This window comes from Mustela nigripes, chromosome 16 (genome assembly GCF_022355385.1).
Source record: "Mustela nigripes isolate SB6536 chromosome 16, MUSNIG.SB6536, whole genome shotgun sequence".
NCBI classification, from domain to species: Eukaryota; Metazoa; Chordata; class Mammalia; order Carnivora; family Mustelidae; genus Mustela; species Mustela nigripes.
In genome coordinates, this window is record NC_081572.1 from 25341980 (window position 1) to 25364770 (window position 22791).

A 22791-nucleotide genomic window follows, 5' to 3' on the forward strand; every position below is an offset into this window, starting at 1 on the left:
CTTGGACATTAGATCTTTTTTTTTTTTTTAATTTTTTTTAAATTTATTTATTTGACAGAGAGAGAGCACAAGTAGGCAGAGAGGCAGGCAGAGAGAGAGAGGAGGAAGCAGGCTCCCTGCTGAGCAGAGAGCCCGATGTGGGACTCGATCCCAGGACCCTGAGATCATGACCTGAGCTGAAGGCAGCGGCTTAAGCCACTGAGCCACCCAGGTGCCCTGGACGTTAGATCTTGATGAAAGCAGCTCACGGCCAGGGTCCCTTGTGTCCCACCTGCCTCGGATTCCCCTCCTCCTAGTTCCCGGAGCCATCCAACAGGAGGAAGGAGAGACACACCTGGAAGGTGATGTGTGGGATAATGAGCGGAAGAGCAGGCTGGTACCAGGATAAGGAATGAATCATGTGACAACACAGAGAGCATCAGCCCTGGAAATCCTTGCCTCTGACCTTACTTGGCTCACACTTTTGGAGTTACGCTTCCTGGAACCAGGTCTTCCCCAAGTGTCCTCACCCAGCATGACAAGCGTGAGACCAGGAGAATTAGACCCCATGGGGCCTGGCTCCTTGAGATCCTCCCACTTCCACTGGGTCAAGGGCCAGGTCCCAGTCTCTGGGGACCATGCTCATCACACTGTAGGACCCTAGAGGCCAGATCCCCATGTCCTCGGCAGCCTGTCTCATCCCCTCCTCATGGCAGGCCATTTGGCCCCCCTGGAACCACTTTTTGCCTGAAAAACAGCCTCTGACATTATGCTTACCCTCTTGTTCAGAGACATGGGAAGGGGACAAGAGGTGGTTCCTGGAAAGGAAAGGCAGCTTTCAGCTCAGACTCAGTTCCCAAATGGCTTTCAGTTGAGTGGACTCAGGCTGCCAGAGTTCAGAGAGCAACTTGGCTAATGTGGGGCTCAGGGCCTTAAGTGCTGGTGGGGCAGAGGTGTAGGCGGGAGATGGAGAGGTGGCCGCAGCCTCCCACCAGCTTGGTTTTGCATTTGGCTGGATTTTGCATTTGGCGCTTCTGATAAAAACCTCACAGGCTTCAGCATCCTCTAGTTGAAAGTGGGAGGAGCTTTGGAGAGAGCAGGTCACTCTGTTTCTCAGAGGCTGAGAGGGGCTATGCCTGGAGCCTGGATGCCCCCTTCAGGGTGGCTGAGGGGGCCAGAGGGAGCCCACAAAAAACAAATGCACCAAAGGGCCAGCCCTCCCCTGGGTCTTCCTGGCCCCGGGGAGATGAGTAGGATTAGGACGGGTGTTGGAGACCGGCGCCCCCCACCCAATTTCCTTTTGAGGCAGGGGAAGGGTTAACTTGCTGCAGGGTGGGAGTGGGCCACCAGCCCGACTCTGGATCTGTGCCTCCCAGGGACAGCCAGCTGGCAGGCCTCCCACCCCCAAAGGTGCTGCCTGCCCAGCCAGCAGGAAAGGGTTAACAAGCCCAGCGCTTCCTCCTGTGTCCTGTTACTGCTGAGACAGACCTGCCAGGCCAGCTGAGCAACTTTCCTCGGAGTGCTGCCTGCTGGCCGGGCGGCTAAAACACCAGCAGGCAAGAGGCAGAACCGCAGCTCGTTCTGGGGACCCTGCCGCCACCCTTCCAAGGGGTCTGCGCCTCCTGGGAGAGGGTGGGCATCTCCAGGACGCGGGTCCATGGTGGATGGCTCTGGGGACGCTCCCGAGGCTGTGCTGTCTCCCTGCCGAACGGGTCGGAAGGTCACTGCAGAGGCTGCTCACGGTCCCAGGGCTGGGGCCAAGGGAGCCTGCACCAGAGGTAAGACGGCCCCTCCCAGGCAGCCGCGGTGCCTCTCATGGAAGGCTTGGGACTTAGTCTCCCTCCCAGGTCCCAGGCGGAGGGGTGAGGAGGACAGGGCCACAGAGGATCCTGGATGCTTCCTGCCTGCTGCCCCTGCCTGCTGCCCCTCCCTCCCTCCCTGCAGCCCCCAGGAAGCAGGACTCAAGGGCTGGCTCCCTACCCTGGGGCCAGCATCTTTGGTGGCATTCCCTGGTGTACTCCCATTCCCCTCCGCCCGCCCCTCCTCCTCAGCCCCTGAGGCAGCCCCCTACCCATTCCAGGGTCCCAGGACACAGCCACTTCAGGGCTGACTTAAGCTTAGAGCTCTAGCTCACACACCTGTCTGTCCACTGGCAAGAGTTTCTCACTCCCATCCCCTCCCCCCTCCACTTTGACCTGATGCAGGGCAGGGGCTGGGGCTGCCTTAGCGGAGGATGGGAGGCGCTCCGGGCTGGTGGGGCACACTCACACTTTGGCCAAACTCTTGCACGTGACTCAACATATCTAAGCTCTTTCCTTCTCCCTCAATCCCGGCTCCAGGGATGCCCTCTACTTCCTGCACTGACACTTTCCCCAGTCCTGGAAAAGAACCCCCTCTCCCCTGTAAAGTTCTCTTTGGCACCCTCTATAAAGCAGAGAGCAGAGACTTGTACCCCGTGACTTGTCCCCACCCTGCAGTGTAACCCTCCCCACTCTGCCCCCTACCCTCCTGCCTCTGGGGAGGGGAGGCCACCCCCACCCCATGTCTGAATGAGCCTCTCAGGCTCTGCCTTCTCAGTGTCCTTCCTTCCACCTGACAGGGTCTGGCTCAAGGTCACTGCAGTAATTCCATACCCGCCTGCCCAGGCTTGCCGCTGCCGCCACTGGCTGCTGGGTTTCTGTTTCACTCCCTTTTATTTCTGGGCATATTGTGTTCGATAAAACCCTGGGCTTGTAACACCGCTGGCAGGGCTCCCAGCTGCTCCCTCCCGTGTTCCTTCCCTTCCTCCCCGCTCCTTTCCATGCTCCCTGGGCCTCACCCTGCCCCCCTTTTCCTCCCCACCTTGTTCCTTTTAACTTTAGGGGAGGGAAGCCCAGGCACCTTCCTGGGACTTCTGATCCCTCCCTCCCCGCAGCTCCAGCAAAGGTGTGCTGAGATGGCTCCACCATCCCCCGCTTCTTGGAGAGTCCAGGCAGGGCTACAGGGTCCATGCTGAGGGCCCCTCCCAGTACCCCAGGCTCGGCTGGAGGGCAGGGGAAGCCAGGCTCTGGTAGGGCTGCTGGTAGAGTCAGGATGTCAGACTGGTTGAGCTGGTTTCTGTGGCCAGCCCTGGGAGGGGCGTGCACTCAGGGCGGGCTGTGGGGCACAATTATTTCTTCTTGCCTCTTGCCACCCTCCAGCCCACCGGTTGGGGAGGGAAGGATGGGTCTGAGTCACTAGTGAGGGGGAGGGCAGGACTTAAACAAGCGTTGGCCGTGGCATCCCCACAGAAGGCCTGCCAGGCTGGACGGACAGACAGCAGACAGAAGGTAGGCAGGCTTTTAGCCAGCATTCCATCCGCCTGGTGTCCTACGGGATCCCCTCCAACGGGCCCAAGCTCTCCCAGGCACCTGGGCCCTGAAGAAGCCAGCCAAGGCCTGCTGGCTGGTTTGACCTGAGCCCAGGGCTAGCCAGGCTGGGTGGAGGGGAAGTCCAGTTGGGGGGGTGCGGTGGCCAGGACAGGCAGCCTCTGACTCCTGTCAGACTGGAGAGGAGCGGTCTCCATGGGTGGTGATATTGGTGGGGGGTCACAGGTGGTGTGGACACTCTGTGGGTCCAGCCTGTGTGTAGATGTGTGTGTGTGTGTGTACCCATATGAGAGAAACAGCTGTGGCAGGGGGATTCTGGTTTGGGTTTCTGGTAGGGCCCCGGGAAAGCCTTTTTCTGTCTTGAGCCTGAGTTTGGTTTCCCCAGATGGCCTGGTCCTGAAGTTGGGGGGTGGGAGGGTAGCAGGCTGACCCTGTTTCCCACTCAGCTGGGGAATCAGGGGTCTGCCACGTACCTAGGACCTCAGGTTTGGGGCGCTCAGACCAAGCCTTGCCTTCAGGGAGCTTACATCCTGGCTGAGATGGAATTGAGACAATAAAGCAATCAGATGAATTAATTACAAAACCAGTAACACTGTCAATAAGTATCACATTTGTCTCTAGAGACCTAGGTGTTGGTCCCAGCTCTGCCCAGCTTATACACCGCTGTAGGCAGTCCATGTCCCCTCCCTGACCTCAGTGCTCTCCTGTGTACTACAGGGGTGGCAGTGACTAGGTCTCTTTGAGAGGCCAGGGCCCACTTCCTGCCCCAGACTCCTCTCTGGGCTTCTGGCCCAGCTCAAGTATCCCCTGGGAGCTATCCTTCCTCACCCTGCCGCTTCCCCTTCCCTTCAGACCTCCAGCTGTCACCTCCACTGGGAAGTCCCCTCTGATTTTCCTAGCTTGGGTACTCCTGGGCATGCCCATGCTCCACCGAGATGTCTGTGCCCCTGAAGCTTGATGTGTGAGGTCCAGGACTTGTGCTCTGGGTCTGGCTCAGTGTCAGGCTCAGAGAAGGCCCCAGGAACTAGGTGTTGAATGAATTAAGGTGCACAGACTTATGCTATGAGAAATGGCGAGAGTAGGGGTGAAGGAGCTGGAAAGGGTAGGTCCTAAGCTAACTCCTGGCAGACATGGAAGCCATAGCCCAGCAGGAGCAGAGCAGGCAGGCATTCCTGGGGGTGACTTTCATGTCTTTTGCAAAGGGCAAGGGCTGGGTAGGGGAGAAACGTGTGCTGCCCGGGGTAGCTCTGTGAACCTCACTTCCCTGTCTGTGAATAGAGGTAATAATCTCATCTTTGTGGTGTGACTGTGACCAGCAATGAGCACACGAAACTAGAAGTGCCTGCTGAATAATATGTAAAATTAAAAATGTAAAAATAAATGCCTGCCAGAGGGGGGCTCCTGGCCGTGGAGACCCCTGGCCAGGCCTTCGGTCCATGGCTGAGTGGCTGTCGGGGAGGGCCCATCACCCCTGAGTTCTGTCTCTCTCTTGGTCAGACCCATGTGGAACCCAAGGATGCAGTCGCCCTGCTGAGAGCACGGCGGCCCATCTCTGGAGACCGTGACCTCGAGACGGTGGCCCTCGGCCCTTCACCTCCGGCTGGGGCGGGGGCCGCCCATCTCCAAGTCCCCAGCCATGACGACCTCCGCACTGCGGCGCCAGGTCAAGAACATCGTGCACAACTACTCGGAGGCAGAGATCAAGGTGCGCGAGGCCACCAGCAATGACCCGTGGGGCCCGCCCAGCTCGCTCATGTCCGAGATCGCCGACCTGACCTTCAACACAGTGGCCTTCGCAGAGGTCATGGGCATGCTGTGGCGGCGGCTCAACGACAGCGGCAAGAACTGGCGGCACGTGTACAAGGCGCTGACGCTGCTGGACTACCTGCTCAAGACGGGCTCTGAGCGGGTGGCCCACCAGTGCCGCGAGAACCTCTACACCATCCAGACGCTCAAGGACTTCCAGTACATCGACCGGGACGGCAAGGACCAGGGCGTCAACGTGCGTGAGAAGGTCAAGCAGGTGATGGCCTTGCTCAAGGACGAGGAGCGCCTCCGGCAGGAGCGGACCCACGCCCTCAAGACCAAGGAGCGCATGGCACTGGAGGGCACGGGCATCGGCAGCGGGCAGCTGGGCCTCGGGCGCTCTCGCGGTTCCCCATCCTCCTACAACTGTGAGTGAGCCCCAGGGCTGGGGCTGGGGGGTGGGCGCAGGTTCTAAGGACTGTCACCAGCATTCAGGGAGATGGGGAATGGAGCCAGGGAAGGCAGGCGCCTGGCACAGCAGGTGACCTGCAAATTACCGCACAGCGGGATCCTAACTGCTGGTCTGGGAGCTGCCCAGGAGGAGTGGTGGCCGCAGCCCAGGCTCTGTGGTCTGGTACGTGCCTTATTCTGTGCCTTTTCCAGCTGAGTGATCTAGAGGGCTGCCTCTCTGAATCTCTGCTTCCTCATCTGAATTAGGGAAAATCTTATCTTCTCCAGTTGTTGGATGTGAGAATCAAGCGAGACCAAGCCCAGGAATGCCCTTGGCGTTGAGCCCAGACACATAGCACTGGGCGCTCCATCAGGGGCATTCCTCGTGACCCCTTGCTCAAGGGCACTGTCCTTGAAAACAGGGGTGGCTGCAGAGCCGTTCTGGACTCTTGACAGCGTGGCCTTGACTGACTGGCATCTTGAACCCTCCCCCCTCACTGGACCCCAGGCAGGATGGGACCCCCCCCCCACTGGAAGAGTGCAGGAGCTGGAGGAGGGGACCTGGTTTTGAGCCTTACCTCAGGACCCCAGCCAGGCCACCGTGAGCTATTGGCACATCTGTAAAGTAGGGACAGGAGTCTCTGATGGGATAGACTGGCAAACCTTACGCAAAGCACCAGGCATGCCGCCTGACCCCCTGGAGCCCTCAATGGCCAGTCGTTAGTTTCTCTCTCTGAGTCTTAGCTTCCTGGTGGGGAGGGGGAAGGGAGGGCATGGGCACCTCTGTGGTCACAGAAGTCACCGGTGTGGTCGTTGCAGCCTCCTCCTCATCCCCCCGCTATACCTCGGACTTGGAGCAGGCCCGGCCCCAGACGTCAGGAGAAGAGGAGCTGCAGCTGCAGCTGGCCTTGGCCATGAGCCGGGAGGAGGCTGAGAAGGTGAGGCCTCTGGGGTAGCCTGGGAGGCCCCACAGCCGGGCTGGGGTTGGCATGGAGGGTGGATGAGGGGGAGCAAGGAAGGGTACCCCAAAGGCCCACACCCTTGACTCCTAGGCTCCTTCACTCTGGGTCCCAAGATCCTGGCCCGACTCCCAAGGACAGCACAGGCCTGTCCTTGTCCCTGCGACTGTTCTGGCAGGGACTGCCTCCCTGCCTCCCGTCCCCTCTGGTGGGGCCTAGAAAGGGCCATGAGTGCCTACTGGGTTGAGGGTACTTGTGTGTCTCCTGGGTCTGCTGTGGCTCCATGGAAGGGAAGCAGTGAGTGGGCACAGAGATAAACTGACCCCACAACCCGTGGCACCAGCTGTCCTTTTAGGGGGACAGGGACACCCCCCAATATCATTCTCTCTGCCGTCACCTCTGTGGATCTAGGTAGACTGGGCAGGCAGCTGGACCTCCCATGGCAGGGTTTTTGTGGGGGCACTCAGAGAACCCAGAAGAAAAGGATCAATCTTCTGGATTTTGAAACTGGTTGCAGATCCAGGCAGGGAGAAGGCCACACCCACCTTTGCTGCCTGGGAATGGGCCTCTCACCTCCACCCCGGGTGGGCCTTCTCTCTCCATGCCCTTCTCCCTGTTGGGCTATGTTGCCCTCCCACCTCGGAGTGGGAGCACTGGGCCCTGTTCACCCCTCTCTTCCTCCCTCACAGCCGGTCCCCCCAGCATCCCACAGGGATGAGGATCTACAGCTGCAGCTGGCTCTGCGTCTGAGCCGGCAGGAGCATGAGAAGGTAGCGGGCCAAGCCTCCTGTGCTGGTGTAGGAGCAGGTGCAAGTGCAGGGACTGTTGTAGGTGCAGGTGCAGGGGCTGGTGTAGAACTAGGTGCAGGTGCAGGGCCTGGTGTAGAACTAGGTGCTGGTGCTGGTGCAGGTGCTACACAGGCACTAACCAGGCTTCTCCCGCTTCACCCAGTGGTCCTGCTATGCCTAACCTCTCTCTCACTGCACTCTTCTCAACGCCAGCTCCAATCCCCTCAAATCTAGCCTGGGCTGCCCATGCTGTCCTCACTCCTCTTGCCTTCTGCAGGAGGTGAGGTCCTGGCGGGGAGAGGACTCCCCTGTGGCCAATGGTGCTGGGGCCCTGGTCCGCCATTGGCAAGACAAAGAGCCGGAGAGAGAAGAGAGAAAGGAGGAGGAGAAGCTGAAAACCAGCCAGGTAGGGAGAGGCTGCTGTGCCTGGGCTGACTGAGCCTGCGACATGAACTGAGTTGGTATTTGTAGAGTTTAGAACTGCACTTCATAGATGGTAAGCACTGTTTAGGCATTTATTGAATGAAACCGGGAGTGGAGGGGTGCAGTGGTCCCCAGTCCCAGACCTCGCGGGCTGATGACTGAGCAGACAGCAAAGTGGGATACAAAGAATCCTGATCTGAGGACCCTGGATTCTGGATTTGCTGCCACTCTGACTTGGGGCACATCACTGTTATAGCCTCAGTTTCCCCTTTTTGTTGGACAGCTCAATCTCTGGCGTTCTAGGAATATGTGATGCTGTGGATGCAGCTGGGGCAGGGGTGGGCGCGCAGGCACGCGGTACGGACAGTATCTTGGGCTTATACACATACTGTCCAAGAACGGGGGAGTGGGTAGCTGCTGGGAACAAAGCCACCCTCCAAAGCAGAGGATGCTAACCCTAGGGTGTGTCTGTCCCCTTTCTGCCCATGTTCATGGTGGCTAGTTTCTGACCTAGGAAGGCAGACTGGTCATAAAACCTGTCTTTACCACCAACGGACTGGGGATCAGGACAACTGAGGAAGGGGTCAGACAGGCCTGGGTTTATCCCAGTTCTTCCTCTCCCCAGCTGTGTGACTTCATGCAAAGCATCTCCACTCTCTGGGCCTCAGCTGGCGCATTTGTAAAATGGGCACACCACTACCCGCACAACCTACTGCACAGGGTTGTTACGAAAATCAGGCACTAAATGGATGAGGAAACATTTCATAAACTGCAAAACACTGTACAGAGATGAGGGATCATTAGTAGATGTTTGTGAAATGAATAAAGGAAAGAATGAGCTGGACCGAGGGAGACAGGCCAGGGACCGCCCTTCCTCTGGTCTCACCCACTTCTGAGCCACGGCTGCCTCTCCCACTCCACAGTCCTCCATCCTGGACTTGGCAGACATCTTCGCACCCACCCCGGCCCCGCCCTCCACCCACTGCTCCGCTGACCCATGGGACATCCCAGGTGGGCATGCAGGGCTGCAAGACGTTCCCAGGCTGACCCCAGAAAGACCCTTCCTTTCCAGCCATTTGCTGGCACCTCCTCCCCATAGCTGAGGACCATTGGCAAGTCACTCACCCCTCTGAGCCTCAGGTTTCTCTGGGACGTGGGGTTGTAGTGAGGGGTGGGAGAGCATGTCTGAAGAGCCCACCTCATGGAAAACTCAGAGATGTTCTCTCATTTCCACTGGTCACCCTGGCTTTCCGGCCCCAGCCCATCCCTGACTGGGAAGGTGGCCTGAACTGCCCGTCCCTGGGAGTCCAGGCTTCTGGCATAACTTGGTCAACAGGGGCCTCCAGCTTGCTGGGTCAGTCCTGAGTCAGCATCTCATTTGTGAGATGAGACCCTTAGCCTCCCAACTCAGTCTGGGTAACTGGGAAGGGCCCTGGACTGGGTATAAAGGTGGCCCTAAGGTCATGTCTGTGCTGTTCCTATTTTAGGTCTCAGGCCGAACACAGAGCCCAGTGGCTCCTCCTGGGGGCCTTCTGCAGACCCCTGGTCTCCTGTTCCCTCAGGAAGCACCCTGTCCAGAAGCCAGCCCTGGGACTTGCCCCCTATGCTCTCCTCCTCTGAGCCCTGGGGCCGGACCCCAGTGTTGCCCGCCAGACCCCCTTCCACCGACCTCTGGGCACAGAACTCCCCCCAACACAAACTCCCCAACACTGGGGCTGACCCTTGGGGGACCTCAGTGGAGATCTCCAGTGCACCTGGTAAGCAGAGGGCCAGAGGGTGTGGGGGAGGGGCTGGAGGACTTCTGGGTCCCCTCCCTCCAGTGCCAAGGGACAGCACATCCTGTCCGTGTTAAGAGGGCTGCTTGCCTGAAAGGGGTCGGACCAGTGCCTGTCCTTTTTGTCAACCCACCTCCTCTCCCTCTTCCTCCTTGGCCAGCTCTAGGTGGTACCTCACCCTTTGACCCATTTGCCAAACCTCCAGTATCCACAGAGACCAAGGAGGGGCCAGAGTGTGCCCAGGCCCTGCCCTCTGGGAAGCCTGGCAGTCCCGTGGGTAAGCAGGAGGCAGGGGATGATACAGCTCTGGGGAATGAGGCGGCCACTCACAAGTGACCGCTGTCCTCTCCTTACCACAGAGTGACCATTCTCTCTCCCTACCAATGAGTTCTATCATCTCTGTTCCAGAGCTGGACCTGTTTGGAGACCTCATCCCCAGTTCCAAGCAAAATGGCACCAAGGAACCAGATGCCTTTGACCTGGCTGTACTGGGGGAGACGCTAACCCAGCCCAGCCAGGAGGCCCGAGCATGCCGGACTCCAGAGTCTTTCCTGGGCCCTTCAGCCTCCTCTTTGGTCAACCTTGATTCATTAGTCAAGGCGCCCCAGGCTGCAAAGACCCGAAACCCCTTCCTGACAGGTAGGACACCCCTTGTCCCCGCCAGGGTCTCAACACTGGGGGCCCCCCTGCTCTCTCCATCACTTTTCTCAGAGCCCGGCCCCTGCCCTAAAAATCTTACTCTTCTTCCCTATTTCTGAGATTCCAGATCTTGCCTCTCTGCCACCCCACCCACACCCGCATTTAGGGCTGTGTCCCCTCGTGAGCCCCAAGCTCCCCACCCACTCTCATTCCGCAGGTCTCAGCGCTCCATCCCCCACCAACCCCTTCGGTGCGGGCGAGCAGGGGAGGCCGACCCTGAACCAGATGCGCACCGGATCGCCGGCGCTGGGCTTGGCGGCCAGCGGGCCGGTTGGCGCGCCCTTGGGCTCCATGACCTACAGCGCCTCCCTGCCCCTCCCGCTCAGCAGCGTGCCGGCCGGCGTGACCCTCCCCGCCTCGGTGAGCGTCTTCCCGCAGGCGGGCGCCTTCACGCCGCCGCCCACGAGCCTGCCGCAGCCACTGCTGCCTACGTCGGGTTCCGCCGGGCCGCTCCAGCTGCCCCCGCAGGCCGGCACCAACCCCTTCCTCTGAGCACAGCCCCGTCCCACCCCCGCCTCCGCGACGCAGGCGCGCGAGCCCCCCTCCACCCGCCGTGGGGGCGGGGCGGGGCGGGGAGGGGCGGGGCTCTAGCCCCAGGACCCGCCCCAGGAAGCCCGGAACGGCTGAGACTCCGCCCCGCAGCCAGCGCAGGCGCATCGTCCCGGCCTCCGCAGCCCCTCCGCCGCTCCGGGGGACGGGCACTGAAGACTTCCCGGGGCCAAAAGCACGCCCGCATGGTGAAGACAGGAGCCCGTTTCCTCAAATCCCACCCGGTGGACTTTTTGCGAGGCGTGGCGGCTGGGTCAGGACCACAGCGCGAATCTCCGGCTGCCGTAGAAACGAGTGCTCCGCAGTGTGGGGCGCAAAAATGCTCCCACTTTCCGTACAACCCCCACAGCCTGGCACCTTCGCTTCCAGATGCTCCCCAGGCTCTCACTCATGCTCTCGTTTCATTCATTTACCACAGATCGGTACTGGGGATGATCTCATGGCAGGGAACAATAGGCAGGTGTTCCCATTCTTTACGCACTTGTTCTGTGCTAAGCACTTTAGACAGATTATTTAATTTAATCCTTACAACAGACGTCTGAGGTAGATAATGCTATTCCCACTCAAGACTGGCTACATCATTTGTGGGGCCCGGTGCAAAAATGAAGAGGCGGGGCCCTAGTTCCAAACTAAGAATTTCAAAACGGGGGCAGCAGAGCATTAAACCAAGTGCATAGCCCTTGGTCTTGCTCTCATTTTATACAGGAGGAAACAGGCTCAGAGAGGTTAAGCGGCATACTCAAAGTCACAAAGCTAGCAAGGACTTGGAGCTGGGATTCAGACCCTCTGGCTCCACAGCCCTGAGCTCCCAGGTTGGGCCCCAGGTTTCATTTGCAAATATTGACCTGTTGTGAACAAAGTGCCGGGCTCACCTGGGAGGGATCCAAGAATTGCAAAGCGGCCTCCAGGAGCTCAGAACTCAGTGGGGAGACAGCCCCGGTACTGGAGCCCTGGTGTTTTACTGAGTCACCTTAAATCTGGCTCTACCCGCTCCCATCTTCCTACATTAGGGCAAGAAATTCAATCCCAGCCCTGCCGGAGAGCATGGCCCCTCCCAGGGGTTTATGTAAGGAGGTCTGAGAAACCAAGGGAAGAGGGGGCAGGGCCTGGTACCTCGTCCGGAGGCCACCATGGTCATCCACCTTCTTTCTCCTCAATGCTTTCCCACCACTGAACCACCTGACACTGACTTGTCCTCAGTGCTCAGGCTCTGGCCCTGCTACCAGCCGCCACTCCCTTTTCAGGTCACTGAGGTAAAACAGCCTTCCATAGACCAGAATCACCGAAGTGGAGGGCGGGGGGCTAGAATGCTGCTCACTTTCTTAAGTGGAAGGGGGACTGGAGAAAGGAGCTACTTTTTTGTTTTTGTTTTTGTTTTTTGCTTTGTTGGGAGGGAGGCTGTGACTGTTACAGGCAGGATGGACAAGAGCACCTGCTTAGAGGAGTCAGACCAACAGAGTTCAAAACTCTGCTCCAAGATTTGCACTTAACAATAATAATCACTTTGTAATAAGTGGTTATGCTCCCTGACCTTGAGTAAATTACTTAACCTCTCTATGACACTGTGCCTCCATTTCCTTACTTGTCAAACGGGAACAAGAGTTCTTTCCTTATGAGGTTGCTGTGTGGCTCCTCCCAGGCCAGTGTCCATTGGCCCAGGGCCCACCTTCTTCAGAGACTACCCGTGGGCAATGAGCCTGTCATACCCCTCATTCCTGGTCTCGCCAGGCAGTGCCCCCAACCGGCTTCTGCCACACACACCTGCAAGATCTCTATCCTTCTCCGTCGCTGACTTAACCCGTCACCCCTCCCCTATCTGGGCTCTCCTCTTCTACTCTGGCTCTCCCTTGTGGACTTTCCTGAGGACTCCCAAGGGGTGCTACCTGACCCTCACAAGAAGAGATTTGTAGCCTTGCTCCCTGTAGCTATAGCTACTTCTGGACCATTTGCTTCCTGTCAGAGCCTTCCTTCCTGGAGGCTGGAGGCACTGGGCAATCCCGCCTGCCCTCCACCCAGGGCTGGGCTCCACCTCATTCTTACCATGCTTCAGTCTTGGCTCACCATCTCACCCAGAGATGTTTAACCCTGCGTGACTCCATTATTTAGGAGGATGACCTTGACCTCTCAGCTACCTTACCCATGTTCACTCTTTTGGCTTTGGCATCACCCTCAATTCTTTCACAGGCTTCCTGTTCTCTGATCTTAATCTCATTCCTTCCAGGGAGCACCCACCAGACCCCCTTCCTACTAACCTCTCCCCGCCCCAACCTTCTCAGAGATCTCTGCTTTCCTTCTTGTCAATTGCCTTCTCTCAACCAAATCCTTCCCCTTGATATTTGCTGTACTTAACTTCATCCATCTTGAAAGTCTTTCCGACTCTCCCGTCATATCAAGTGCCCATGCTACCTCTCTATGTCCCCTTCCTTTCCCCTCCTCCTGACCCATTCCAGTCGGCTTCTATGGCCAGCTCCCCCTCACTACAACAATTTTGTCAGGCCCACCCAGTGGCCCACATTGCTGAAGCCAGTAGACCTTTTTCTGTCCCATCCCAGCTGGCTATCCCAGAATCCAACCATGAGGACCCTTCCTCCTTGCAACTCTGTCCTGTTGCCTTTGGGACTCCACCCTCTCCTGGTGTTCCCCGGACCCTCTGGTGGTTCTGTGTTCCATGGGTGCACCCCTGAGTTCCCTGAGCCCGGACCTGTGCCTGCTTCTCTCCTTGTGCTGCTCCCTGGATGGGCCCTTCCATGCCTGCCCTGTCTGCACACTGAAGCCCCCAATTCCTCCGACCAACCTCTCCTCACCACGTTCTCTCCACATGTGCATCTCAAGGGCACCTCCAACCAAACCTCCCCAAAACTGACCTCATGAACCCCCACCTGAGCCTCTCTGTGCCCCCTCCTCAGCAAATGGCCTCACCCCTCAGGGTAAGCCCTGCTCTGCAAACCAGTCTTGGAACCTCCCTCTCCCTCATTGCCAATGCCGAGGATGTCTCCTCTACAGGCCTCCAGACTCTTCTCACAACCTCTGCCTCCACGTGCAGACCTCCACCCCCTCTGCTGGGTCCTGCCAGGGCCTCCTAATCAATCTTGTTTCCACTCGTGCCCCTTTTCAGTCCGTTCTCCACCAGGAAGCCAGAGGGGCCTTTCCAAGGAGTGTAGGGCCACTCCTCTGATCAGGGTCCTTCACTATCTTTCTTCTCTCATCAACAACCAAAATGTCTAACTCACAGTTCTTGAATCCCTCCAGGACCTGGTGCTTGGCCTCCTCCGAACTCACATCATCTCTCCCATCTCTCTTCGCTTTGCTCTCTGCCCTGCAGCCATGCCTGCCTTCCCCAGTTCCTCAGCCCTGACTCACAACTATGCCACAGGGCCTTTGCACATCCATTCTTCCTGCTTCCCCAGCATTCCCCCAGCACAGCCCTCTCCAGACCCCAGCCTCTTGTTCTTCCACAACTGCTACACAAGTGTGATTTCCTCAGGGAAGCCTCTCCTGCCTCGCCTCTCCCACCGACCAGGCTCCTTGTTAAACTTAGTCATGGCACTTCTCACAGTGGGTGGTTGTGCATTCATGTGTGTGGCTGTCAGATACACTTCTGTCGCCTTCAACAGACTGAGCAACACAGGGGCAGGAGCCTGGTCTCTCTCCACCCACCACTGTACCTAAGCAGAGTGCCTGGCAGGCAGTAGGCACTCAATAAATATTGGCTGAATGTAGCAAATGAGACAAGTGTGTTAAGTACATGATAGGACACGGCGTTGGCTCATCATTATTCAGGGAAGCCTTCTTGGAGTGGGTGGGATTTGCACAGGACCTTGGGATGGAGCCGCAGAACCCAAGCTCAATGGCCAGATGGGTTTGGATAAGCCATGCCTTCTGCTCACGCATTTCTCATTTGTAAATGGCAACGGTTGGACAAAACGACCTGAGGCTCTGGCATCCCAGGCTCTGACATCCTCACAACCCTCCACGTTCCTCCCATGAGGGTGATCCTCCGGGGCGGGGCGGGGGAAGGGGGTGGCGCGGGAAGGGGGTGGCGCGGGTAGCAGCTGGTTTGGGTCTAGCGGAGTCCGCCCTGTTTTGTGCACAGACCCGCGTCCTCCCGAGCCCGGGCTGCCCTGGCTGCCATCCCACGCTCAGCCACCGGGCGGCGCGCGGAGACCAGCCACGGGGCGGCCGGAGTCTCGGTGAAGACCCGCCGGCGGCTTGGAGGGTGCCGTGGCCCGCCCCTAGCAGCCTGCGGGCCTCCCTCCTGGTCCGCAGCGTCCCGGCCTCGACCGCTAGCAGCTATGCTGGGCCCACGGGCCTAACTGGGCCGCGGCTTTCTGCTGCCCCGCGCCGGGTGGGGCCTCGCCTTGAGCCGCAGGTACCAGTGGGTGAGTGGGCTACTGCAGCGGGTCCTGCGCCCAAGGGCCCCAGGATGGGTCCTCACTGCACTGGTCCTCAGTGCCTGCCCAGCCACCCCTCGTACCTCCTCCCCACGCCAGTCTGTTCCCGCAATGGGGCCCAGGCAATAAGGCCCTCCATCTCCCCTCTCCGGGTCCCTTCCTGCTGCAGGGCTAGCTCTCCCGGGACTCTCTCATGACACCACCTCCAGGAAGCCTTCCTCGAACCCCAGCGCTGGGCCAAGGATCCTCAGCCGCATCACCCTGGGCTAATCTGTCACAGTCCTTATGGCTGCAGGGCCTGTCATTTAGATCTGCCCTGTGGCGCCAGGCTCCCAGGCTAAGCCCCCCAGAGGTCTGAGCCAGTTTCTGACTCCCTGGACCACCTGTGGGTCTGCTCTCATAGAAGTGCCCAGGGAGTGGATGTTGAGTGAGAAGGCCCCCAGTGTTGATTTTTCCTCCTGTTGCACCTCACCCGGTCCAGTCCCAGATCCACTTCTTGCCCTGTCTAGCCACCAACCCCAGGCAGCCTCCTGCCCAGATCACCAACCCAGGCCTGCCAGAGAAATACCCTCAGAGCGGCCATCATGGGGAGGGGCCCTGTTGGGGGAGGGGGTTGTGAGGGGTGGGTCGTGGAGAATGGAGACTGAAGGACCATTCTACCCATTGTGACTCACCCTGACCTCACAGTCATCATCCTTCCCACCGCCAGGTCCGAGAGGTTGGGGGAGACTAACCTGGCAGAGAGCCCCCAATGAGCCACCTTTCTTCACCCCCCCAAAAACACAAGGGGGAGCACAAAGGCCACGGTCTCCCCCGTGGTTCAGAAAGGTGGGTTGGCCTGGGAGCCAGAGGTTCCGGGAGAGGGGACAGAGGGCAGGGTGGGGTGGTATGGGCCTCTGGGGTAGGCCCTGGGGTGGGGCGTGTCGGTAGAAACCCCTCACTTAACCCACCTGCCCATGTCAGGGGTAGCTCCTCCCGGGACAAGGACCGAAGTGTGACGGTCAGCAATACAGTGCCCATGCCTGTTGGAGGGAAGGGAAGCCGGACCAGCTGCTCCCCATCCACACTCCAGAAGGTTCCCAACCGCCTGATCAATGAGAAGTCACCGTACCTCCTGCAACATGCTTACAACCCTGTGGACTGGTGAGAACCACTCCTGATGCCCTGTCCCCTGGGGGGGGGGGGCAGCTGGGCTCTCAGCCCCCCCTGCACCCCCCTATCCTGGGGCTAGTGAGTGATGCTCAACCCTGCCGGGCCTAGGTACCCCTGGGGACAGGAAGCCTTCGACAAAGCCAGGAAAGAAAATAAGCCAATCTTCCTTTCAGGTAAGGTAGCCACTTCCCTGGGATGGCAGGAAAGGAGCAGTAGTGGGTAGAGGAAGGGTCCTCTGGGCCTGGGACCTCCCAGGAAACCTCCAACCAGACACTGGTACCCCTCCCTGCCCACCATGGCCCCATTCCAGTGGGGTACTCCACTTGCCACTGGTGCCACATGATGGAGGAGGAATCCTTCCAGAATGAGGAGATTGGCCGCCTGCTCAATGAGGACTTTGTCAGTGTCAAAGTTGACCGCGAGGAGCGGCCGGATGTGGACAAGGTGTATATGACCTTCGTGCAAGTAAGCTCTCTTCCTGTTTACCGGGCCGGGGGCTTTCCGTGCACAGGGGGCCGCTCCCTTCATGCTCACCCTCTCTCTGCCAGGCCACCAGCAGTGGCGGGGGCTGGCCCATGAATGTGTGGTTGACTCCCAACCTCCAGCCCTTTGTGGGGGGCACCTATTTTCCCCCTGAGGATGGCTTGACCCGCGTTGGCTTCCGCACGGTATTGCTGAGGATACGGGAGCAGGTGGGTGTGCCCGCCAGGGAACTGGGGGTGGGGTGGGGACTGTGGGCGGGTGTGTGTGCTGACCTCCAGGCCCACCCCTGCCTTCCACAGTGGAAACAGAACAAGAACACTCTGCTGGAGAACAGCCAGCGTGTCACCACAGCCCTGCTGGCCCGCTCGGAGATCAGCATGGGTGACCGGCAGGTGCCCCCCTCCGCCGCCACCATGAACAGCCGCTGCTTCCAGCAGCTGGATGAGGGCTATGATGAGGAGTATGGTGGCTTTGCAGAGGCCCCCAAGTTCCCCACGCCGGGTCCGTGCCTCTCTATGCCTGCCCCACCCCCATCCCAGCCCTCTGATGCCCGTCCGGCCCATCTCTTCTGACCCCTGGCTGCGTCATTAACCGCCTGCTTTCCTGACTGACCAGTGAGCTCCTACCCCCCACCCCCCACCCCCGCCTGCCAGGAGCTCTCCAGTGAAACCTAACTTCTGGTCTGAGCGGCAGCCCCGTGATACTGACCTGGGTAACGAAGTTCCATCCTCCATGTTGACCATTGAACTTCAAACCCCCACAGTGTCCTGGGGAGACAGCTTGTTGAGTGAATCCCTAAGCCCAGCCTGGCCAAAGGCCTCCCGATCTCCCAGATCATTCCTCGGCCTGCCCCCCCCCCCGCCCCGGTGTCCCCCATGCTCTCACCCAAGCACTCTTGGTACCCACAGTGATCCTGAACTTCCTGTTCTCATACTGGCTCAGCCATCGACTAACCCAGGATGGCTCTCGGGCCCAACAAATGGCCTTGCACACCCTGAAAATGATGGCTAATGGGGGCATCCGAGACCATGTGGGACAGGTGAGAGGGACTGGGCATTCCCTCAAGGGGGCAGCTGGAGACAGAGGAGTGGGAGGCAGAGGCTGGCGTTGGCCTCCACCCCACGTCTTGCCTGGCACAGGGTTTCCACCGCTACTCCACGGACCGCCAGTGGCACATCCCCCACTTTGAGAAGATGCTGTATGACCAGGCACAGCTCGCGGTGGCCTATACGCAGGCCTTCCAGGTGACCCCTGAATCCAGCCCAGGGCAGAGATTTAGGCTGTCCACCTACCTCTGGCTGCCTCTCCAGGGTTTTTTTGGGGACCTGTGGCCCCTGCTTAACTTCAGCCCTAACTCCCTCCCATATGCCCAATCTTCCTCCCCACCCTCCTGGGAGAACGCTGACTGCCCTCTCTGTACCCAGGCCACCCCAGAGACCTCTGTTTACAGTCTCCTTCCTCCCGCCTCAGATCTCCGGTGATGAGTTCTACTCCGATGTCGCCAAAGGCATCTTGCAGTACGTGGCTCGAAGCCTGAGTCATCGGGTGAGTGTCCACTGAGGCAGGCAGGCCTGACTGCGGGAGGGCTTGGGGCCTCCGCTGCCCTCAACACTTGGGCCGGCCAACTCTCCTCTCCCCCAGTCTGGAGGTTTCTACAGCGCAGAGGACGCAGACTCACCCCCAGAACGGGGCATGCGGCCCAAAGAGGGTGCTTTCTATGTGTGGACGGTCAAAGAGGTCCAGCAGCTCCTTCCTGAGCCTGTGCTAGGGGCCACTGAACCTCTGACCTCGGGCCAGTTGCTCATGAAGCACTACGGGCTCACAGAGGCCGGCAATATCAGCCCGAGTCAGGTGAGGATGCTTGGGGAGAGGGGAGGGATCCCGAGGATCCCCAGCAGGGGAGGGGGCTCCCTCTCACAGAGGCTGTTTTCCTCAGGACCCCAAGGGGGAGCTGCAGGGCCAGAACGTGCTGACTGTCCGGTATTCTCTGGAACTGACCGCTGCCCGCTTTGGCCTGGACGTGGATGCCGTCCGGACCTTGCTCAACACGGGGCTGGAGAAGCTCTTCCAGGCCCGGAAACATCGGCCAAAGCCACACCTGGACAGCAAGATGCTGGCAGCCTGGAACGGTGAGGTGGCCGGGCCTGACACCCTATTCCCGCTTACAGATTTACGCTTCGAGAAGCCCCTTGTAAATGTCAGGAACCTGCTAGATACCAATTCTCCCTTTAACCGGTTTATCACCCCCCAATTTACAGAGGAGCCAACTGAGGCTTGAACAGCTTAAGTAACCCACCCCAGGTCATGCGCAGGGAGCAAGAGCTCTTACCCATTCACCCCATTGCTCCAGAAAGGTGTTAGGTCTTTGGGGGTGGGGGTTGGGGCAGACATACCTGGAAGGGCCTGGCTAGCTTCTCACGACCAGCAGTGTCTCCTCCCTCCAGGACTGATGGTGTCTGGCTACGCTGTGACTGGGGCTGTCCTGGGCCTGGAGAAGCTGATCACCTATGCCATCAATGGCGCCAAGTTCCTGAAGAGGCATATGTTTGACGTGGCCAGCGGCCGCCTGATGCGGACATGCTATGCGGGCTCCGGGGGAACCGTGGAGCACAGGTCAGGGGTGGGGCAGCCTGGGAAGGCTTGTCTCCCTGGGCATCCCAGGCCTATCTCTGCCCCTCTCCCTACCCCTTGGTAGGCTCCAATCCCAGCTCTGCCGTCTGCTCGCTGTGAGCTCTGAACTTTCCTGGATCCAGTTACTCACCCGGGAAATGGGCTAAAGGCACCCACTGCGGAGGGAGATTATGAGGGTCCTGGCAAACGGCCTCCTCTGGGAAAGATGCTCTCTCCCAGGGCCTGACTCCAGCCCCTTCCCTAATGCCTGTCCCCCCAGCAACCCGCCCTGCTGGGGTTTCCTAGAGGACTACGCCTTCGTAGTGCGGGGCCTACTGGACCTGTACGAGGCCTCGCAGGAGAGCTCCTGGCTTGAGTGGGCTTTGCGGCTGCAGGACACGCAAGACAGGCTTTTCTGGGACTCCCGAGGCGGCGGCTACTTCTGCAGTGAGGCCGAGTTGGGGGCCGGTCTGCCCCTGCGTCTGAAGGACGGTCAGTGGTGGGGGTGGAGCTGGCATAAACCCCATTAGGGCTTGGTTTTCCCTGGGGGAGGAGGCATAAGTGAAATGTGGTGGTAAAGAGTCAGCGTGGGTTCACATTGCCACCACTTACTAACCAGCTGACTTGCAGCTGTTCTCATTATATTCCAGACCCTCAAGTTTCTTAATATGTGAGACAGAGCTCACGTCGGTACTATCTTAAGGGGTGGATATAGAGATGGATTTAGCCATTCGGTAGAACACACTGGGTAGCAGTAACCGGCGGGCCTGGATTCACATAGCACACAAGGCTCACCCTCACGAAATACAGCATAGCAGGGGAAATGCGGTAACAGATGATAGTAAGGACTAACACAAGAGTGCGGGGATGGATGCGTAGTTACAACATGAGTGCCATCGGGAGGTAGGTGCCCAGGCCCCTTCTGCTTTAGTACGACTCCCCATCACCAGACACATCTGGTCTGTTCATGGTCTCTCCTCCAGCTCCAACGTGAGCACCTCAGGAGCAAGAATTTTCCTTTTCCTTCTGCAGCCCCAAAGTCTAATGTCGGCTTGGTACATAGCAGGTGCTTTGTAAATGGTAGCCAAAGGAGTGAAAGGAACCGGGGAGAGAATGACAGTGAGGCCCAGCTCAGCTAGGGGGAGGTCCGATCAAACCTGGGACAGGCATCCTTGAGCCAAGGGTTGGGAGAAGCCTGGAGGATGGAGGACAGAGGATGGGGCCAAGGCCAGCAGAGCGGCCTTGTCCATGTGGGCAAAGCTAGATCCCCGCAGGGTCTTATAGGCGTGGCAAGGAGTGGAAATCTCTGAAGGGTTTTAAGTAGGTTGTGATCTGGTCCAGTTAGGTCTAGGAATATCATTCTGACTGTGCACAAGGGACCTTCAGAAGGGAGCAGGGGGACCTGGGTGACCAGTTAGGAGGCCGTTAGTGGCATTCAGTCCCGACGAGGGCTGGCCACGGACAAGCTGGAAGTATGATATATGGAGAAGCAGTGGGATTTAGGTCCCTTCTGGCCGCAGACCCAGTGGACTCTGGGTGGATTAGAAGTGGAGGGTGGGGAGGGGCGAGGACGATGTCTCTCTGGCTCAAGCAGCTGGATTGAGGAGTCCACAGTGAGATGGGGGAGCTGGGGGACCTAAAGTTCACCCTGGAGCAAATGGCTGAGAGAGCGAAAGCTCAGCAAGCGCTGGTGGCCTTCCCATCCCCCACCACCATGGCCACAGTCCCAGGGGCAGGGTCTTGGGATCCAGTAACCCTCCCTCACCGCCCCCACCTTGCTGCCCCCCGTGCAGACCAGGACGGCGCGGAGCCCAGTGCTAACTCCGTGTCGGCCCACAACCTGCTTCGGCTGCATGGCTTTACGGGGCACAAAGACTGGATGGACAAGTGTGTGTGCCTGCTGACCGCCTTCTCTGAGCGCATGCGCCGTGTCCCCGTGGCATTGCCCGAGATGGTCTGCGCCCTCTCGGCCCATCAGCAGACCCTCAAGCAGGTATGTGTGTGTGTGGGGGGGGTGGGTGAGGGCACTTGTGCTGGGACCCTGGGTGGGAGGGGGCTCTGGAGCTGCAGTGGGGGATGGGGACGTAGGGTGGGGCTCCTGGAGCTGTCCTCCAGAGCTCAGGTCTAGGAGTGTGTGGCCATCTGGGAGTGTGTGTGCAGGTGTCTCCGTGGGGACATCCATAGGACCGCTCTACGCAGCCGAGGTACCTGAGTGCACACGCATCTGGGGAGCCAGGGCTCTGGCACAGCCTGTTACTGGGGCTCTCGGCGCAGGGAGGGGGAATGCAGGGGCTAGGTATAGGTCCCTGTGGCTGGCGAAGTGTTTCTCTGCAGGTCTCCATGTGTCTGTGTCGTTGGCTCTGCCAGCGTATGTGCAGGTCTGTGCTTATCTGCGTGCAGGTCCCTATTTGCCTTACTGCTGCGTGTGCACATCTAGGTGCGTGTGGCCCTGTGGGCATGTGACTGTGTGTGTGCGCAGGCCCACTGAGCGTGCGCTGGGGAGTGCTTACCGGTTTGCGTTTGCCTGTCTGCACACGCATGCCCCGTGTTCAGGTTTCCTGCTTATATTCGCATGTGTGTGCCCGCATACCTCTGCGCATGTGTGTGCGCTGGGGTCTGTGCCCCAGCTGCATCTCCCTGTGCTCATATCTCTGCTGCTGTGTAGGATCCCGTCGCTTTGTGTGTTCCCGGGTGTGTGTGTGCACCTCCAGGCAACCTCCCGGCAGCTGGTCTGTGTTCCTTCCTAGGGCTACAGTGCAGCGTGGCAGGAGGGTGGGGGAACTCCTGGGGTCTGGGCCAGTTCCCTGCACCTGACCCTGGAGTTACCCTTCTGTTCAGATCGTGATCTGTGGAGACCCCCAGGCCAAGGACACCAAGGCTCTGTTGCACTGTGTCCACTCTGTCTACATCCCTAACAAGGTTAGAGTCTGTGAGCCCAGCCCTGGCCTCCAACTCCCCTGCCTGGGCCCCCACCCCTCTGCACCTCTCCACCATCCCCTTCTCTGGAGCCAAAAGCCACGTGGCCCCGCCCGTGTCCCAGAGTCCCCCGGGGACCATCTCCACTGCTGCTCCCACAGGTGCTTATCCTGGCCAATGGGGACCCCTCCAGCTTCCTGTCCCGCCAGCTGCCCTTCCTCAGTACCCTGCGGCGGCTGGAAGACCGAGCTACAGCCTACGTGTGTGAGGACCAAGCCTGCTCAATGCCCATCACGGAGCCCTGCGAGTTACGGAAACTGTTACACCAGTGACTTTCTCAGCCACCTCAGGCGGGGGTGGGAGGCTGAGCTGCCCCACTGGCAGGAGACTCTGGCCTGGTAGGGCCCTGCACACGCTGCGGCCGTCCCTGGGCACCCTGTCACCTGGAGCCCTTGGCCACCCTCACCGCTCCCCCCCATGGGCACCCACTCTGGAATAAACCGAACAGCGTCCCGCGGGAACCT

The 22791-nt window shown here is 59.3% G+C and overlaps 2 protein-coding genes and 1 long non-coding RNA gene across 4 annotated transcripts; 2 read left to right on the forward strand and 1 right to left on the reverse strand.

Annotated features, from left to right (window-relative positions):
* Positions 1 to 100: 100 nt before the first annotated feature.
* LOC132003630 (uncharacterized) lies at positions 101 to 19783 on the reverse strand. The gene is made up of 4 exons (XR_009400256.1): positions 19693 to 19783; positions 19135 to 19271; positions 17450 to 17508; positions 101 to 334 (listed from the first exon to the last, which is right to left on the reverse strand). It is a non-coding gene; the product is annotated as an uncharacterized LOC132003630 (long non-coding RNA).
* On the forward strand, positions 3182 to 10758 carry EPN3 (epsin 3). Of its 2 annotated transcripts, XM_059381146.1 has the most exons (10): positions 3182 to 3287; positions 4824 to 5500; positions 6342 to 6460; positions 7171 to 7251; positions 7547 to 7675; positions 8616 to 8703; positions 9180 to 9449; positions 9628 to 9744; positions 9876 to 10106; positions 10324 to 10758. In XM_059381146.1, exons 2-10 carry the CDS (start codon positions 4963 to 4965, stop codon positions 10656 to 10658), a joined length of 1908 nt encoding a protein of 635 aa, XP_059237129.1. In that variant the 5' UTR covers positions 3182 to 3287; positions 4824 to 4962; the 3' UTR covers positions 10659 to 10758. The 2 variants fall into 2 exon arrangements, with proteins under 2 accessions (XP_059237129.1, XP_059237130.1); XM_059381147.1 differs by lacking the exon at positions 7171 to 7251.
* On the forward strand, positions 15008 to 22683 carry SPATA20 (spermatogenesis associated 20). The gene is given in 16 exon segments (XM_059379236.1): positions 15008 to 15084; positions 16070 to 16249; positions 16367 to 16431; positions 16569 to 16723; positions 16807 to 16950; positions 17041 to 17242; positions 17650 to 17780; positions 17881 to 17985; positions 18212 to 18286; positions 18383 to 18592; positions 18678 to 18870; positions 19186 to 19354; positions 19632 to 19843; positions 21145 to 21344; positions 22190 to 22270; positions 22429 to 22683. Coding segments are annotated over 16 exon segments (2370 nt in total). The 3' UTR covers positions 22600 to 22683.
* Positions 22684 to 22791: the final 108 nt, after the last annotated feature.

What these genes read in the sequence shown, in the direction of transcription:
- EPN3 (XM_059381146.1), top strand. Translation starts at nt 4,963, where the DNA reads ATGACGACCTCCGCACTGCGGCGCCAGGTCAAGAACATCGTGCACAAC. An exon ending in TGACCCATGGGACATCCCAG is followed by an intron (nt 8,704 to 9,179) that starts GTGGGCATGCAG and finishes TTCCTATTTTAG; the next exon opens with GTCTCAGGCCGAACACAGAG. An exon ending in GAAGCCTGGCAGTCCCGTGG is followed by an intron (nt 9,745 to 9,875) that starts GTAAGCAGGAGG and finishes TCTCTGTTCCAG; the next exon opens with AGCTGGACCTGTTTGGAGAC.